A 17,992-nucleotide genomic window follows, 5' to 3' on the forward strand; every position below is an offset into this window, starting at 1 on the left:
GAAAGAAAGAAAGAAAGAAAAAGAAAGAAAGAAAGAAAGAAGGAAGGAAAGAAAGACAGAAAGACAGACAGAAAGAAAGAAGGAAAGAAGGAAAGAAAGAGAAAGAAAGAAAGAAAGAAAGAAAAAGAAAAAAGGAAAGAAAGAAGGAAGGAAGGAAGGACAGAAAGAAAGAAAGAAGGAAGGAAGGAAGAAAGAGAAAGAAAAAGAAAAAGATAGAAAGAAAAAGAAAAAGATAGAAAGGAAGGAAGGAAGAAGGAAAGAAAGAAAGAAAGAAAGAAAGAAAGAAAGAAAAAAATAAATCAGAGGCAGGAAATGTTTTTTCCTCCACCTCCAAATTGGTGGCCCCCATTAGCCGGTGAGTGAAGATGTCATCTTAAATCGCCTTTTCTCTCCCGGCTTCTTCTAAAATGTGGTCTGACCAGCCAGATCCCTTATGGGGGGGGGGGGGAGAGGGGGGGAGGAGGGGGAGGAGGAACTGCCCGTCTCGGAGCAGGTCTATAATGCAATCAATTCCGTATCTCGCAAGTGAAAGAGCAACATTTATTTAATGTCTTTTATGGAGCAGCTGAGTTTTATCACAAATCACATTCCATTTCCATTCCGCTGGGGACTCCTTGAAGGCTAAAATGCACTTACTTTCCTCCAAGGAAATTTACCAATTCCTCAATAGAGGCCCATTTGCCTCTCTATGTGAAATTGACACATTTATTGAATATTAAGCATTTGTTCTTTGCAGCTTTTCTCTCTCCCCCTTTTTTCTCTTCTCCCCCCCCCCCAAATTTTATTGTGTTGCCCTTAAAAGTCATTAGGGGAAAGATACATCAAAGTGTAATAAAGAATTATTTACTGTACCACAAAGGGAATTGGATCACTCCGGTCAGTGTCTTTCCTCCCCACCCTTCAGCAAAAGCAATCCAATGGTCTCTTTTTACATATATTTAAGCCCCTTCCTCTTTTTATGGGAGTGGACAGCATCCGCTCTTGTTTTGATCTCTTTCTCCTTGGGCTGAAGAGGTGTTTACTTAGGCAGACACTGTGGGCGGACAATGGACTCTCCCAATCAATGCAAGAGTAGGGTATTTGCTCTTCCTTCGCCAAACAATTGAGCTGGGGTGGAAAACACACAACCCTTGGGTTGAAATGCAGAGTCACCAAAGAGTCGGAAGGGACCTTGGAGGTCTTCTAGTCCAACCCTCTGTAGTCTTTCAGGCACATGGTTTTCTGGTCTCGTCTTTTGTCACGACACCTTAACCTCTGGATTGTGACTGTAAAGTAGGCATTAGCTTAGTATGTTATGATACATAGAATAGAATAGAATAGAATAGAATTTTTTTTTTGGCCAAGTGTGATTGGACACACAAGGAATTTGTCTTGGTGCAGATGCTCTCAGCGTACATAAAATAAAATATACATTTGTCAAGAATCATGTGGTACAACACTTAATGATGGTCATAGGGGTCAAATAAGTAATGAAGAAACTATTAATAAAATCTTAGGATATAAGCAGCAAGTTACAGTCATACAGTCAACATGGGAGGAAATGGGTGAAAGGAATGATGAGAAAAACTAGTAGAATAGAAGTGCAGATTTAGTAGAAAGTCTGACAGTGTTGAGGGAATTATTTGTTTAGCAGAGTGATGGCGTTCGAAAAAAACCTGTTCTTGTGTCTAGTTGTCTTGGTGTGCAGTGCTCTGTAGTGATGTTTTGAGGGTAGGAGAATAGAAATAAATAGAAATAGAAATACAATGTAAAGTAGAGTAGAATAGAATATGGAAAGAATAAAATAGAATAGAGAATAGAAATAGAAATAGAATAGAATGTAAAGTAGACTAGAATAGAATATGGAAAGAATAGAATAGAATAGAATTCTTTACGCCAAGTGTGATTGGACACACAAGGAATTTGTCTTTGGTGCAGAGGCTCTCAGTGGACATAAAAGAAAAGAGACATTTGGTACAACCAGGGGTGAGGCTGCTAAGGTGGGACAGTGACGTGTGCTCGTCCCCATGGCTCTGACTGCTAGTGGAGTCCAGTGCAATTATGCTACTGCACCTGGGCAGGTAGCGAAATCCGGCGTGGACACGCATGGGCGTCCGTGGTCCAGGTGACTCCGCTAGCACTCAGAGCCCTGGGGGCGAGCACACGTCACCGTCCCACCGTAGCAGCCCACCTCTGGGGACAACCCTTAATGATTGTCACGAGCATGGCCACTACATTGAGGAGGATGGACCGGTCCCCCCTATTTTTAAGGGGACCCCATTGTGCCCCCTTTACATCTCCCAAATCGGCTCACCCTACCCCTGCAGCCAAAGCAGCCCACTCCCCACTAAGAGGCGAGTTAGGTTTTTTATCTATCCTTGTGAGGTTTTTAGGGTTCTTCAAAATCAGAATCGTTGCTTCCTTTTGGCCCCAGGGACTCAGTCAACCCCAAAATAGGATGGGAGGGAACCCCAGTCGATTGGTTCTTACCCTCAGCAGAACCTCAATCTTCACCTATTGAGATAGACAACAGCTACCCACTTTCCCCATCTCTCCTTTCTGGGTTGCAAAAAACTCCTTGTGCCATTTTGGGGAGGGGTCTGTGGGATATTTATTTGTTTATTTGTTTTGTCAAGTACGTATTGGTGGTATAGAAAGATACCATATTTATATACATGATACTAGATTAGGACAGGGGACGGGAGGCACGCTGGTGTGCTTATGCACCCCCCTTATTGACCTCTTAGGAATCGGGAGAGGTCAACAGTGGACAGTCTTAAGGGTAAAGTTTTGGGGGTGAGGAGATGACACCACAGAGTCTGGGAGTGAATTCCAGGCATCAACTACTCTGTTACTAAAGTTGCATTTCCTGCAGCCAGGTTTGGAATGGTTGACTTTGAGTTTGTATCTATTGTGTGCTCGTGTGTTGTTGTGGTTGAAGCTGAAGTAGTCGTTGACCGAAAGGACGTTGTAGCCGATGATCTTATGGGCTGTGCTTAGGTCGTGTGGAAGGTGACGTAGTTCTAAGCTTTCTAAACCCAGGATTGTGAGTCTAGTTGCGTGGGGGATTCTGTTGCGAGTGGAGGAGTGGACGGCTCTTCTGCTCAAGTATCTCTGGACGTTTTCTAAAATGTTTATGTCAGAAATGTCAACTACTCGGTTATTAAAGTCTTATTTTGTGCAGTTTGGATTGTGCAGTTTGTTTCATCCTTGCCATGGGTTGGGTAGCCTCCGGGATGACCCACTTCCCTCAAACCCCATTTATGGACAAGGAGGAATACATGGCAACAGTTAGAGGGGATAAGCAGTTTTTAATGGAGTTACAGGGCTATTTAACGGGCGTCATAAAACCCGTCTCCATCTCTGGGCAGCTTTTATTATCGACTGGACCAGTGGCCCCCTGGCTCCCTCTTTTCCTTTTGCAGTGGGGCGAGACGATGGGGTCAGAGGGAGGTGGCTTGGGCAGCTCTTTCCCCCTTTGGTTAATAGGTGGGTATTCTCTCCCCCTCCACCAGTGCAAATGCACACCCCCACACACAAACAGGCGTGCAGATCTTGCGTGGAGAGCCCTGCACACCCCTAGCAGTCAGGAGCAGTCTTGGGGGGGCCCCCATGCCTCTTCGCAGCTCCCCCAGAAGCGTGGCACCCGTCTCGGTTGCAGCAAAAACAGATGTTCACCTTGTTTCTTGATCGGCTGTTCGACGAGAAATTTATTGTTCTTGCGCCAGGCTGCTGCGCCACCAAGTCTGTGGAGGCAGCGGCGGTGGGGGTGGGTGGGGGGGGATGCTGGCCCCGTGCCAGCCCGGCTCTGTTTTGATGAAAGCCACCGAAGGAAGGCCGGGGCTGAGTTCGAAGGCGCCAGCGGTAATGCATCGGCGAGACGCTCCTGATTGGGCGATTGATTGGACGCTGATTTGATTTATTGATCGATAAGCCCTCAAAAAATTTGGCCTCTCGGAAAGCTCGGCTTAATCTTTGCTGAGAATCTCTCCGGGGACTGTTTTTCTCCTTCTCTCCATCCATTTTCTGCCTCCCCACCTCCACTCCCCCCCCCATACATCCCCTTTCTCACCACGTAGATATACCTACCTCTACCTCTCTGCCAGTTTGTGTGCATCTCAATTGGGATGCTCTTGTGTCACGCATGCAAACAATGCCAGAGAATTCTGCCTTCTGCCTGGATGCGTTCGCTACCTCCTTCTGCACAGCTTGCCGTGTATATTCTCTATGTACCTGTGCACCAAAGCATGATGGGCAGGTTTGAGCCTCAGGCGGACGGAGGACGGAGGACGTTTGAGGAGGGATCAAGGAATTCACAGAAGGTCTCCCGAGCTTCTCTGAACCCCACAGTGTGTGTATGTGGGTTGTGTGGGTTGTGTGTGTGTGTTACGTGTGCAGCTGCGGCCTCCCCGCCTCCCCGCTCGCTCCCTTTTCCACCAGACAATCGCCAGGCAGGCAGGCGCAGAGTTGGGGCAGATCTATAAATTGATGGAATTCAAAGCCTCCAGCATCGATTACCGTTCTAGCAAAAAGGGAAAGACGGAGGGAGGGGAGGGGGGATCAAAACCCAACAACAACAACAACAACCGGTGGCGGGTGGAATGGCTGATTATTTTTAGACAAAGATTTTTGCCCCTCTCAGCAGCAAATTTTTTTCCTCTCTTTTTTTTTGCTGAGTCCGTCACTTGCGTTAGACAGCTGCTCTTGATTGCAATTAGTTGCAGTGCACCCCCAGTCCTTCCCATTCTCCCCCACCCCCACCCCAAAAGATAAAACGATCTTAGGTTCTGTGTCTGTGTGATTCCCCCCCGCCCCAATTCTTCTTTTGTTTTTCATGGTCTCCTAAACCACTTATACAGTCCTGGATAAATGTTGTCTTCTCAACATAAGTCCACTCACTCGGTGCTTGTCTAATTGCATTAGGGATGATTGGGATAGATTTGATGCAGTTTAGATAAATTTTGGATAATCAGTCTCCTCCCCATAATCCTCCCCAGTCTCCCCAGAACAGGAATTGTCAACTCTGGGAATTTTTCAGAATTCCCCACCTGACATTCTCAAATGCTTTCTCCAACAATAATATTAATAACAACTGACTCCCCTGGGTCTTCTTTTCATTAAACTAAACATGCCCAGTTCTTCATATGTTTTAGCCTCCAGCCCCTCATCCTCTTTGTCACTCTTCTCTGCAGAATGTCAGCTCCCAGAATTCCTCAACTTTGGGTCAAAGGTGAGACTCTCAAAAAGATCTTGGAAAGCTATTTTGAAGTCTTAGGATGAGATCTGTTGTTCCTCTGAGGCAGTGCTTCTCAGCTGGGCCACTTGAAGACGGAGGGACTTCAACTCCTAGAACTCCCAAAATCTGGCTATCCTAAAGAACAGACTCTGTGGCAGAAGTAGGGAACATTGGCTCTTCTATGACATGTGGACTTCAACTCCCAGAGTTCCTGAGCTAGCATGATTGGCTCAGGAATTCTCGGAGCTGAAGTTATAGAAGAGCCAATGTTGCCTACCCCTAGTCTTAACAAGGCTTTAAATCAGTGTTCTCAGCCTGGACCACTTGAAGATGGAAGGACTTTGCAGGCTGGGGGATTCTGGGAGTTGAAGCCCACCCAACAATGTCTAGGTTGAAAAATAGTGCTCTAAAAAACCCAGCCTTTTCCACCTTGGAAAAACCACACTTGGAGTCCTGTGTACAGTTCTGGTCACCGCACCTCAAGAAGAATATAATGGAACTGGATAAGGTGCAAAAAAGGGCAAGAGGAAGGATCAAGGAAATGGAGCCCCTCCCTTATGAAACCAGGTTGCAACGCTTGGTCTCTTCAGCCTTGAGAGACGGCGTTGAAGGGGAGACTTGATCGAAGTGTATAAAATCATGCATGGGATAGAAAAGGTGGATAGAGAAAAAAATCTTTTCTTACTTATGAGCTTTAGGGAGGGCCCCCTCGTCCTAGTATTGTGGGATAGAGAAAAGAATTTTTGAAGTATTGTGTGATAGAGAAAAATTCTTTTCTCTATCACACAATACTTCAAAAATTCTTTTCTCTATCCCACAGTACTAGGACGAGGGGACCCTCCCTAAAGCTCATAAGTAAGAAAGTGGGGGTAAATCAACAGAAATATTTCTTCACCCAGAGGGTCCTTGGTTGATGGGATTCCCTTCCAGAAGAGGTTGCGACAGCTGTCAGCCTGGAGAGCTTCAAGGCAGGACTGGACAGATTCATGGATGCCAAGTGTATCATAGATGGTGATTGAAAGGGATGTCCAAGTGATGCCTCTATGTTGGTGGAGGCAGGCAGGGTTCCCTTGGGTACCACTTGTTGGGGGTCAGGGGAAAGGGAGGGTCTTGCCTTCTCTTTCTGCTCAAGATCCCCACGGACAATCGGTGGGGCATACAGAAGGGCGGACTCGATGGGCTTTGGCCCGATTCAGCAGGGCTCTTCTTAGGTTCTTAGGTTCACCTTTGCGGAGTGCAGGGCCTTACGGCAGAGGCCCCATTGCAGTTCCAAGAGGCCCTTTGCCTTCGCCTGCTTTGGAGGCCTCTCCAACCTCGGTGGTGACTTCATTCCCCACTTCTTTTAAAAACCCGAGAACCTGTCCAGGTGATCCGTGCCATTGACCCAAAGCCTTTTATGCTGATTAAAGACGCCCAGCCCTCCTCCTCCTCCTCCTCTTCTTCTTTGGCAAGCTCTTGGCACCAGCAGGCATCCAGGAAAGGCCAGGGGCCGGCTGGGCAAACTCCGGTTGGAAAACTCTCCAGCGACCGCTGTTTTTCTTTCGGGAGGAAATCTAATAATATCGATTCGCTTTCTTCAGAACAGCATCAATAAAAGTGTATAATGGCCGGGCCCCGTGGCGTCTTCCTCCTGCTGTTTTAAAAGCACCCACGCTGCCTCTCCCCACCCCAGGCAGGAAACCCATGTCAGCTCTTACCTTGAGACACCCCCCCCCCAACAGGCACGGCTCCTCCTGGTCTGGCCAGCCTTGGCATTCCCAGAATCCGTCGGGCTCCGTCAGCAGTTTCTTCCCCTTCCCCGGTGGAAAGAGAGGGTCCCTTCTCCGAGGCCCCCAGGGAGAATATCCCTCCGTCCAGGAACTGCAGAAAAAAACAATGGCTGCCAAGCTGCCTTCCACTGAGGACCTGTGTACTGCACGAGTCCAAAAAAGGGCTGTGAGAATATTTACTCACCCCTCGCCTCCTGGACATAAACCGTTTCAACTCCTACCCTCAAAATGTCGCTACAGGGCACTACACACCAAGACAACTAGACACAAGGACAGTTTTTCCCCCCAAACGCCATCACTCTGCTAAACAAATAATTCCTCAGCACTTTCAAACTATTTACTAAGTCTGCACTACTATTACTACTAGTTTTTTCTCATCGTTCCTATGACCCATCTCCTCCCACTTATGACTATAGGATTGTAGAAGAACAGAAGGGAAAGGGGGGACACGATAGAAACATTTAAATATGTTAAAGGGTTCAATAAGGTCCAGGAGGGAAGCGTTTTCAATAAGAAAATGAACACAAGAACAAGGGGACACAATCTGAGGTGAGTTGGGGGAAAGATCAGAAGCAACGGGAGAAAATATTATTTGACTGACAGAGCAGTAGATGCTTGGAACAAACTTCCAGCAGACATGGTTGGTCAATCCACAGGAACTGAATTTAAAAATGCCTGGGATAAACATAGATCCATTGTAAGATAAAATACAGGAAATGGTATAGGGGCAGACGAGATGGACCAGGAGGTCTTTTTCTGCTGTCAATCTTCTATGTAAAGTGTTGCTTGTGTCCTTAAGATTTTTATTAATATTGTTCCTTCATTGCTTATTTGGCCCCTATGACAATCATTAAGTGTTAGACCTCATGATTCTTGACAAATGCATATTTTTCTTTTATGGACACTGAGAGCATCTGCACCAAAAACAAATTCCTTGTGTGTCCAGTCACACTTGGCCAATAAAGAATTCTATTCTATTCTATTCTATTATTGGATCGCTTACTTGACCCCTATTGACAATCATTAAGTGTTGTACCACATGATTCTTGATAAATGTCTCTTTTCTTTTATGGACACTGAGAGCATCTGCACCAAAGACAAATTCCTGGTGTGTCCAATCACACCTGGCCAATAATAAATTATCTTCTATCCTGGTCAATCCGAAGTCTCTTCCTGGCATTTTTCCTCCCACCTGCCCGATCGCCATGGGCTATGGATCTGCCTCGATCTCCAGTGCCAGAGCAAGAAGGGGTTAATAACACCAGCAAGCTCCAGGGAAACTGGGGTTTTCGGTCTATCAATAACCAGGGGACACTCCTTCTTTCACTCTAATTATGAGCTTTGCTGCCTAAATTGGCAGTTAAATTGGAGCTGACAAAAGTTGTAGCCAGACACATTGAAATGGTGGTGGGGATGGGGGGTGTTTGGGGGGGGGGGGATATGTTATTTTCAGGAGAGGATCCTGCCACTCAGACTAAGCTTTGGGAAAGCTGCCAGTCTCTGATTGGGCTTTTTATGGAGGAGATAGAAGAGGAAAGTTTTCCCAGGGATTTCTGATGCGATGTCCAATTTCCCGGTATCAGAAGTGCCGCAGTGCAGAGCAGGGCAAGATAGAATGGATGGAAACCTGGAATGGAGGGGAAACTTCCTAAGAATGAAAATGATAAGCCAGTGGAACTGCCTGCCTCTAGAAGTTCTGGGTGTTGCAACACTGGAGTCTTTTAAGAAGAGACTGGACAGCCACTTGTCTCATTGTATAGGGTCTCCTGCATAACAATAACAATAATAATAATAATAATAATAATAATAATAATAATAATAATAATGCAAACTCCAGAATGTCAATCTCGTTTGCTGTGTATTACTGTTTTTTGTGAATAAAACAACAACAACAACAACAGAGTTGGAAGGGACCTTGGAGGTCTTCTAGTCCAACCCCCTGCTTAGGCAGCAAACCCTACACTACTTCAGACAGATGTTTATCCAACATCTGCTTAAAAACATCCAGTGTTGGAGCATTCACAACTTCTGGTGGCAAGATGTTCCACTGGTTAATTGTCCTCACTTGTTAGGAAATTTCTCTTTAGTTCTCAGTTGCTTCTCCCCTTGTTTAGTTTCCATCCATTGCTTCTTGTCCCACCCTCAGGTGCTTTGGGGAATAGCTTGACTCCCTCTTCTTTGTGGCAACCCCTGAGATACTGGAAGGCTGCTCTCATGTCTCCCCTGGTCCTGCTTAAGCTGTGGGTTGGACTAGAAGACCTCCAAGGTCCCTTCCTGCTTCTCTTCTATCCCATGCACGGGGGGAGACTTAGTCTGGAATTTGTTCAACTTGCCTCCTTTGCTATTCTCCCTTTACGAGCTCCACCATGAGGACTAGAAACGCAGCCTTCATTGCAGATCTCTGAACGATAGAAAGCCCATTTGTTTTCTCACCCTGTTAGGTGTTTTGCCGCCTTCCCTTCTTCCCCCTCCCTCCTCAGATGGGGGACCAAAAAAATATCCCACCCTCCTTCTTGCTGACAGATTAATTTTTTTCCCAATTTGGAGGGGGGGGGAACGGGAAGAAATGTTTCCAAGGGGGAGAGGACAATTTTGCTGTAATTAGAAGTGCTTTTTTTAACACACACACACACACACACATCTATGGGGCACACAATTGGATATTAGTGGTTGATCACTTATCTCGGAGAATTGTTGCTGCCGGGATCGGCAATAATAGTCTGCTTGATTAGCCGATTTGCATATCTTTTCAGGACTCGAATTCGGCATTCTCCTCCATACTCCGTGCATCTGGGATGGGAGCCCCTTGAAGAAGGGGCTATTTAGGGAGCGGGTCTGAGCAGCAGGTGAGGAAGGGGCTCCTTTGCTCTTGGATGGGAGTTGTAGTACAGGCCCCTTTGCAAAAAAAGCTAGATTGGGAAATGATGGGCTGAGCCACATGGGTCTCCTTCCCAGGGTGTCCAGCAAACCTGGAAAACAGGGAAATCGGCGGTTCGGGAAATATCAGGGAATTATTAGGGAATTTGTGAAAATTTTAGAAATATTTTTTACTGTTTTTACTTGCATTTTATAACCCATTGTTAGCTGCTCAGAGTCCGCTTTGGAGTGAGCGGCATATACATATAACAGAGAGACAGACAGACAGACAGACAGACAGACAGACAGACAGACAGACAGACAGACAGACAGACAGACAGAATAAATAAATGGTGTTCGGTCGGGCTCTCTGGTAGACTCCTCCCAAAAATGCACAGGTACAAATTTCAGACACACACACGTTTGAAAATTCAAAACAATGTTCTTTATAAGGAAAATTCCCTTAAACCAAGCCCTCTACTCTACTCAAAAAGAGGATAAATCAGCACCTAAAAAACAATAACTTATTGGACCCAAATCAGCATGGCTTTACTGAAGGCAAATCGTGTCAGACTAATCTCATTGAGTTCTTTGACTATGTCACAAAGGTGTTGGATCAAGGTGGTGCCGTGGATATTGCCTATCTGGACTTCAGCAAAGCCTTTGATACGGTTCCACATAAAGAGCTGATAGATAAATTAGTGAAGATTGGACTTAATTCCTGGATAGTTCAGTGGATTTCAAGCTGGCTGAAGCATAGACATCAGAGAGTTATTGTTAATGGCGAGTATTCTGAGCAGAGACAGGTTACAAGCGGTGTGCCACAAGGGTCTGTTCTGGGTCCTATTCTTTTTAATATGTTTGTGAGTGACATAGGGGAAGGTTTGGTAGGGAAGGTTTGCTTATTTGCCGATGACTCTAAAGTGTGCAATAGGGTTGATATTCCTGGAGGGGTCTGTAATATGGTAAATGATTTAGCTTTACTAGATGAATGGTCAAAGCAATGGAAACTGCAGTTTAATGTTTCCAAATGTAAAATAATGTACTTGGGGAAAAGGAATCCTCCATCTGAGTATTGCATTGGCAGTTCTGTATTAGCAAAAACTTCAGAAGAGAAGGATTTAGGGGTCGTGATTTCTGACAGTCTCAAAATGGGTGAGCAGTGTGGTCGGGCGGTAGGAAAAGCAAGTAGGATGCTTGGCTGCTTAGCTAGAGGTATAACAAGCAGGAAGAGGGAGATTGTGATCCCCTTATATAGAGCGCTGGTGAGACCCCACTTGGAATAATACTGTGTTCAATTTCTGGAGACCTCACCTGCAAAAAGAGATTGACAAAATTGAACGGGTCCAAAGACGGGCTACAAGAATGGTGGAAGGTCTTAAGTATAAAACGTATCAGGAAAGACTTCATGGACTCAATCTGTATAGTCTGGAGGACAGAAGGAAAAGGGGGGACATGATTGAAACATTTAAATATGTTAAAGGGTTAAATAAGGTTCTGGAGGGAAGTGTTTTTAATAGGAAAGTGAACACAAGAACAAGGGGACACAATCTGAAGTTAGTTGGGGGAAAGATCAAAAGCAACATGAGAAAATATTATTTTACTGAAAGAGTAGTAGATCCTTGGAACAAACTTCCAGCAGACGTGGTTGGTAAATCCACAGTAACCAAATTTAAACATGCCTGGGATAAACATATATCCATTGTAAGATAAAATACAGGAAATAGTATAAGGGCAGACTAGATGGACCATGAGGTCTTTTTCTGCCGTCAGTCTTCTATGTTTCTATGTTTCTCTTTTGGTATAGCAAAGAGCACTGGTCTCCAAACAAAATGGTAATTGGTACAAGTCCCTTATCAGTTCTGAGATACTTAGCTTGCAGCTGTGAGGCAATTCACAGTCCTTCTTCTTTCACAAAGTGAAACACACTTTGCTCTGGTTTAGTTTCAAAGCGGGGGAAAATCAGCACACAAAAGTCAGTAAAGCAGTCACGAAACACAACGATCAGATAATCCTCCACAATGGCCAAACCCACAGGCTGCTCTTTATAGCAGCCTCACTAATTAGCCCCACACAACCACAGGCGGCCTCATTTTCTTTGATAATAATCTCTCAGTTGTTGCTGCCTATGCATCGCTCTCCGCATGTGTGGCTGTATCATTAACTCTTGTTCTGAATCCAAGGAGGAGCGAGATAATTGATCTCCTTCTGAGCTGTCTGCCCCACTCTCCTCCTCCCTGTCACTCATGTCTTCTTGGTCAGAGGAGCCTTCATCAGCAGATTCCACCAGGGGCGAAACAGGCCTGCAACATGTGGATGTCTCCCCCACATCCACAGTCCTTGGGGCAGGAGCTGGGCCAGAGCTAACCACAACAAATGGAATAAATCAGGGGGCGAAAACCGAACTGTATTAAAATGTTTAAAGCCAGGGAAACATCATGTAAAAAACAACAACAAGAGTCAAGCCAAAAGGAGCATAACTGTGGCCACAACTTGCTGGATATTTCTCCATGGCTCAGCCGTTTGGTATGACGTCATCTACGACTGTGGCTTCACTAGATTGCAAGTGACAGGGAAATGTCAGGAAAATATCCGGGAATTTCCAAATGCTTTCCCCCCTGGACAGCCTGCCTTCTGCATCAAAAGCACTTTCTTCCAAACGGCCCCTTCCTCAAAATGGCCCTGCTGTCTCTTATTTATTCATTTTATTTTTATTTTATTTGTTTTGTCAAGTACGTCTTGGTATTATACAAAGATATACAGTAGTAATATTTATATACATGATACTAGTAAGAGAGAAACACTAGCACAGGGGACGGAAGGCACACTGGTGCACTTATGCACGCCCCTTACTGACCTCTTAGGAATTGGGAGAGGTCAGCGGTGGACAATCTTAAGGGGAAAGTTTTGGGGGTTTGGTGAAGATACTACAGAGTCTGGTAGGGAGTTCCAGGCATCAACTACTCGGTGACTAAAGTTGTATTTCCTGCAGTCGAGTTTGGAGCACTTGACTTTAAGTGTGGATCTGTTGTGTGCTCGTGTGTTGTTGTGGTTGAAGCTAAAGTTATCGTCGACAGGAAGGACGTTGTACCAGATGATTTCATGGGCTGTGCTTAGGTTGTGTTGAAGGCGACGTAGTTCTCAGCTTTCTAAACCCAGGATTGTGAGTCTAGTTGCGCAGGGGGTTCTGTTGTGAAGTGGGGAGCGGAGGCTTTTCGAGATGGTTCCACTCCCCTCCATCCACTCCCCCCCCCCTTTTCCCCCTAATCTAAAATGGAATCTCTGGCTTCGGATGCTTGATCGAAATTATTGTACTGTTCCATCTCGAGATGGAAGGACAGCGGTTTTCCGAGGCGTGCAAGATGTTTGTTCTTGGAGGGTTGGGGGGGGGGGCGTCCAGCCGTGCCATCGAAAGGTGGGGGGAGGAATCTGCTGGTGATTGAAGACTGATCATGACTAAGTTTATCCATCCAGGTTAACTGTTCATACCGGTTAGTTGTTCTTTTCACTTTCTAATTAGTAGCTGGGCCGTTTGTCCACTCCATTACCTGTTGTCTGTCCCAGGGTGGTCATTTGTTTGGAGACTGGGGGAGGGGAGATGGTCCTTCTCCTCCAGCTGTTTTTCTTCTGTATTACATCTTCTGTTCTTCCTTCCTTTCCTTTCCTTTCCTTTCCTTTCCTTTCCTCTTCTCTCCTTCCTTCCTTCCTTCCTTCTTTCTGCTGGTTATGACCTATAAAGCCATACATGGCATCGGACCAGATTACCTGCAGGACCACCTTCTGCTGCATGAATCCCAGTGACCATTTAGGTCCCACAGAGTCGGCCTTCTCCAGGTCAATGTCGCTTGGCGGGGCCTAGGGGAAGAGCCTTCTCTGTGGGGGGCCCGGCCCTCTGGAATCTGCTCCCCCTCAGAGATTTGTACTGCCTCCACCCTCCTCGCCTTCCGTAAGACTCATCTATATGCCTCCAGGCTTGGGGTCATTAGACACTGCCCCCTGGCCAATGAATGTAGAGTAGGTTTGTTGACTGAATGGGTATGTGTGCATTTTAATTCATTTTCTGGTTTTTAGATTTAACTCTTAACTTTAACTGGATTTCGGGGTACATTGTCTTTTTATATGTTGTAAGCCGCCCCGAGTCCTGGGAGAGGGTTGGCATATAAATCCAATTAATAAAATAAAATAATAAAACACAGCCAATTGCTTGGTTGGGCTCCCTGCTTTCTCCCCTCCCTCGTTCTCTCTCCCTCTCCCCCTTTTTTTTAATCCGCTCCCTTTTCCTTGATATCCAACGGTGAAATATTTGATACCATCCAATAAAAGGCAGCACGCTTGGCGTCCCTACCAGTTCGCTGGAGCCCGAAAGGCGACTTGGGCACGCCATCGACAGCCCCCTGGTAACGCACCCCATGCATCTTATAGCCTCCGGGATTTACATATTCTGTCGGAAAAATGATTGATGGCTCCTGGAAAGCGGCCTGTCTACCGAGAGGCTGCCGTGCCCCTATCTGTCTTGCGCTCCTGTCTTCCTCGCATCATGAAGATGGCAACACCTTTTCCTGCATCTCTGCCCTGGGGGAGACGACGGGCGCTGTCATTTTTGAAAGCCGCCATCTGACTTTTCCTCCGCGGACCCAGAGAGATCAAGGCAGGAAGGGAGGAGAGCCGTGAATTAATCAATGTATTTATTTTTATTTGTTTTGTCACCTACGTATTGGTGGTATAGAAAGATATAACAATGTCTACATACACGAGGGAATAATAGGAAAGTGAAGCCAAGGACAAAGGGGCCCAATCTGAGGTTGGTTGGGGGAAAGATCAGAAGCCACGGGAGAAAATATTATTTGACTGAAAGAGTCGTAGATGCTTGGAACAAACTCCCAGCAGATGTGGTTGGCAAATCCACAGGAACTGAATTGAAACATGCCTGGGATAAACATAGATCCATTCTGAGATAAAATACAGGAAACAGTATAAGGGCAGACTAGATGGACCAGGAGGTCTTTTTCTGCCCTCAATCTTCTATGTTTCTATGAATGAGGAAGGAAGGAAGGAAGGAAGGAAGGAAAGAGAAGGAAGGGAAGGAAGGAAGGAAGGAGGAAGGAAGGATCCACAGGAACTGAATTTAAACATGCCTGGGATAAACATAGATCCATCCTAAGATAAAATGCAGGAAATAATATAAGGGCAAACTAGATGGATCATGAGGTCTTTTTCTGCCCTCAGTCTTCTATGTTTCTATAATACTAATAAGAGAGAAGCATTAGGACAGGGGAGGGAAGGTAGGCTGGTACACTTATGGAGGCCCCTTACTGACCTCTTATGAATTGGGAGAGGTCAACGGTGGACAGTATAAGGGTCACGTTTTGGGGGTTTGGTGATGATACTACAGAGTCAGGTAGTGAATTCCATCCATCAACTACTGGGTTATTAAAGTCGTATTTCCTGCAGTCGAGTTTGGAGCTGTTTACTTTGAGTTTGCATCTGTTGTGTGCTCGTGTGTTGTTGTGGTTGAAGCTGGTGAGATTTAGTTCACGGCTGATGATCTACTTGCTTTCAGGCAGAGTTTCTCCACCATGGGCACTTGAAGATGGGTGGACCTCAACTCCCAGAATTCCCGAGCTGGCAAAAACTCCCCCCCTCCATAGGCCCACTCCAAATCCCCTGCAATTCAAAAGCCACCCAGATCTTTTAAAAGATTATTTACAAACACTTAAAAAGAAAAACCACACACCTAAATTAGTTTCAATCTGGACGTCTTCCTTCCAGGCTTTGAGCGGGTGGCAGCCCGGATTGCAATATGGTGCTTTTATTATTTTGACGCGATGGCCGTGTTTTCCTTACGGTTGCTAAGAAAAAATAAAACACCACCCAAGAAATCTGCTTGTTAAAAAATATTGATCCCTCGGATGCTTCATTAATTTGACCTCCCCCATCTGTATTTATTTGTTGACATGCAAACCGATCTGATCTGGGTTTGTTCTTCCTTTGTGAATGCGCCATTTGGTCTCATTTTAAGATACAGTGGTATCTCTACCTAAGAACGCCTCTTCTTACGAACTTTTCTAGATAAAAACCGGGTGTTCAAGATTTTCTACTTAAGAACCCGAGTCTCTGAAACTGTAATCGGAAAAGGCAGAGAGAAGCCTCCGTGGGGCCTCTCTAGGAATCTCCTGGGAGGAAACAGGGCCGGAAAAAGTGGGGAGAAGCCTCCGTGGGGCCTCTCTAGGAATCTCCTGACAGGAAACAGGGCCGGAAAAAGTGGGGAGAAGCCTCCGTAGGGCCTCTCTAGGAATCTCCTGGGAAAAAACAGTGCCGGAAAAGGAAGGGAGAAGCCTCCGTGGGGCCTCTCTAGGAATCTCCTGGGAGGAAACATGGCTGGAAAAGGTGGGCAGAAGCCTCTGCGAGGCCTCTCTAGGAATCTCCTGAAAGGAAACAGGGCCGGAAAAGGCGGGGAGAAGCCTCTGTGGGGCCTTTGTAGGAATCTCCAGGGGAGAAACAGGGCCTCCACCCTCCCTGTGGTTTCCCCAATCGCATGCATTATTTGATTTTACATTGATCCCTATGGGAAAAATTGCTTCTTCTTACAAACTTTTCTACTTAAGAACCTGGTCACGGAACGAATGAAGGTTGTAGGTAGAGGCACCACTGTACAGTATTGGGATTGGTAGAGATGGAGTGACAGGCATCACGAGATAGATGGTCCCTTTCAGGAAGAAATGGCTTGGTCCTATTCCATAGCTTCTCTGCTCTTGACTTGAAAGTCCAGTGGAATGGATGGAAGGTCCAAACCAAATGGCCGAGTTTTCAAAAGCTCCCGGCAGGAGGCTGTTGGCTACTTTGGGCCTTTTGATACTCCAGGTGGCTTTGCAAAATAGCCGAATGTGAAAATACAATTGCATTTCACATTCTTGTGCGTCTCGTAATGTTTTCTCTCTTTTTTTGTTGTTTCTTTCGTTCCAGAAGGAGCTGAATTCTGTGGCTTCTGAACTGGCTGCCCGGCAGGAGGAAAGCGAACATTCACACAAGCATTTAATTGAACTCAGCCAGGAGTTTAAAAGAAATGTACCTGAGGTAGGATGCCTTGCTTCTCCTCAAAACTTACAATGTTAAGTCAATCCTCCTTTTTTCTTTTCTTTTTTCTTCTCTTCTCTCTTCCTCTTCTTCTTCCTCTTCCTCTTCCTCTTCCTCTCCTTCCTCTTCCTCTTCTTCTTCTCCTTCCTCTTCCTCCTTCTCTTCTTCTTCTTCCTCTTCTTCTTCTTCTTCCTCTTCTTCTTCTCCTTCCTCTTCTTCCTCCTCTTCTTCCTCTTCCTCTTCTTCTTCTCCTTCCTCTTCTTCCTCTTCTTCCTCTTCTTCCTCTTCTTCCTCTTCTTCTCCTTCCTCTTCCTCCTCTTCTTCTCCTTCCTCTTCTTCCTCTTCTTCTTCTCCTTCCTTCCTCTTTCTCTTCCTCCTCTTCTTCTTCCTCTTCTTCTCCTTCCTCTTCCTCCTCTTCTTCTTCCTCTTCTTCTCCTTCCTCTTCCTCTTCTTCCTCCTCCCCCTCTTCTCCTCCTCCTCCTGCTCCTCCTTCCCTTACTTCTCCTTCCTCTTTCCTCCTCCTAATTAATTTATTTATTATTATTTGGATTTGTATGCCGCCCCTCTCCGAAAACTCGGGGCGGCTCACAACAAGTGAAAAGACAATCCAATACATTAATCCAATTAATTAAAATATTACAAATTTAAGAAATTAATGCTTAAATATGGCCACAAATACTATACACTTAATGTTTAAGTTGGGAATCTGAGTTAAGATGCACATTTGGAGCTCCCACTCCTTTCACCCTCCCTGCCTTAGAGGCCCTCACAGAAGAACTCTCATCCCCTTCTCTCTCTTCCCCCCCGCCCCCACTTTCCTCCAGGAGGTCCGAGATATGGTGGCTCCCGTCTTAAAAAGTTTCCAGGCAGAGGTAAGAAGAGACCCGTAACAAAGGTACTTTGGTTTTTTATTTCTTTTCTGAACCCTGGATAGAAAAAATTGTGAACCAAACTGGGGACTCTGAATGGAGAGAGGCTGCAAATGTCATGAAACATGGAAGCTCTTGTTCAAAATGCAAAGCCTGCGTCGGTTACATACTTGGGGGGGGGGAAGTGGTGGTGTTTCTGAGGTGGGTAA

The 17,992-nt window shown here is 45.8% G+C and overlaps 1 protein-coding gene across 3 annotated transcripts in view; it reads left to right on the forward strand.

Annotated features, from left to right (window-relative positions):
* The window catches only part of CUX2 (cut like homeobox 2), a 103,946-nt gene that overhangs the window by 49,176 nt on the left and 36,778 nt on the right, over positions 1 to 17,992 (forward strand). For all 3 annotated transcript variants that reach the window (XM_070763290.1, XM_070763288.1, XM_070763289.1), the window contains exons 2-3: positions 16,804 to 16,914; positions 17,739 to 17,786. In XM_070763290.1, coding sequence (XP_070619391.1) covers positions 16,804 to 16,914; positions 17,739 to 17,786 — 159 coding nt within the window. The remainder of the gene's footprint in view (positions 1 to 16,803; positions 16,915 to 17,738; positions 17,787 to 17,992) is intronic.

This window comes from Erythrolamprus reginae, chromosome 10 (genome assembly GCF_031021105.1).
Source record: "Erythrolamprus reginae isolate rEryReg1 chromosome 10, rEryReg1.hap1, whole genome shotgun sequence".
In the NCBI taxonomy this organism is placed as follows: Eukaryota; Metazoa; Chordata; class Lepidosauria; order Squamata; family Dipsadidae; genus Erythrolamprus; species Erythrolamprus reginae.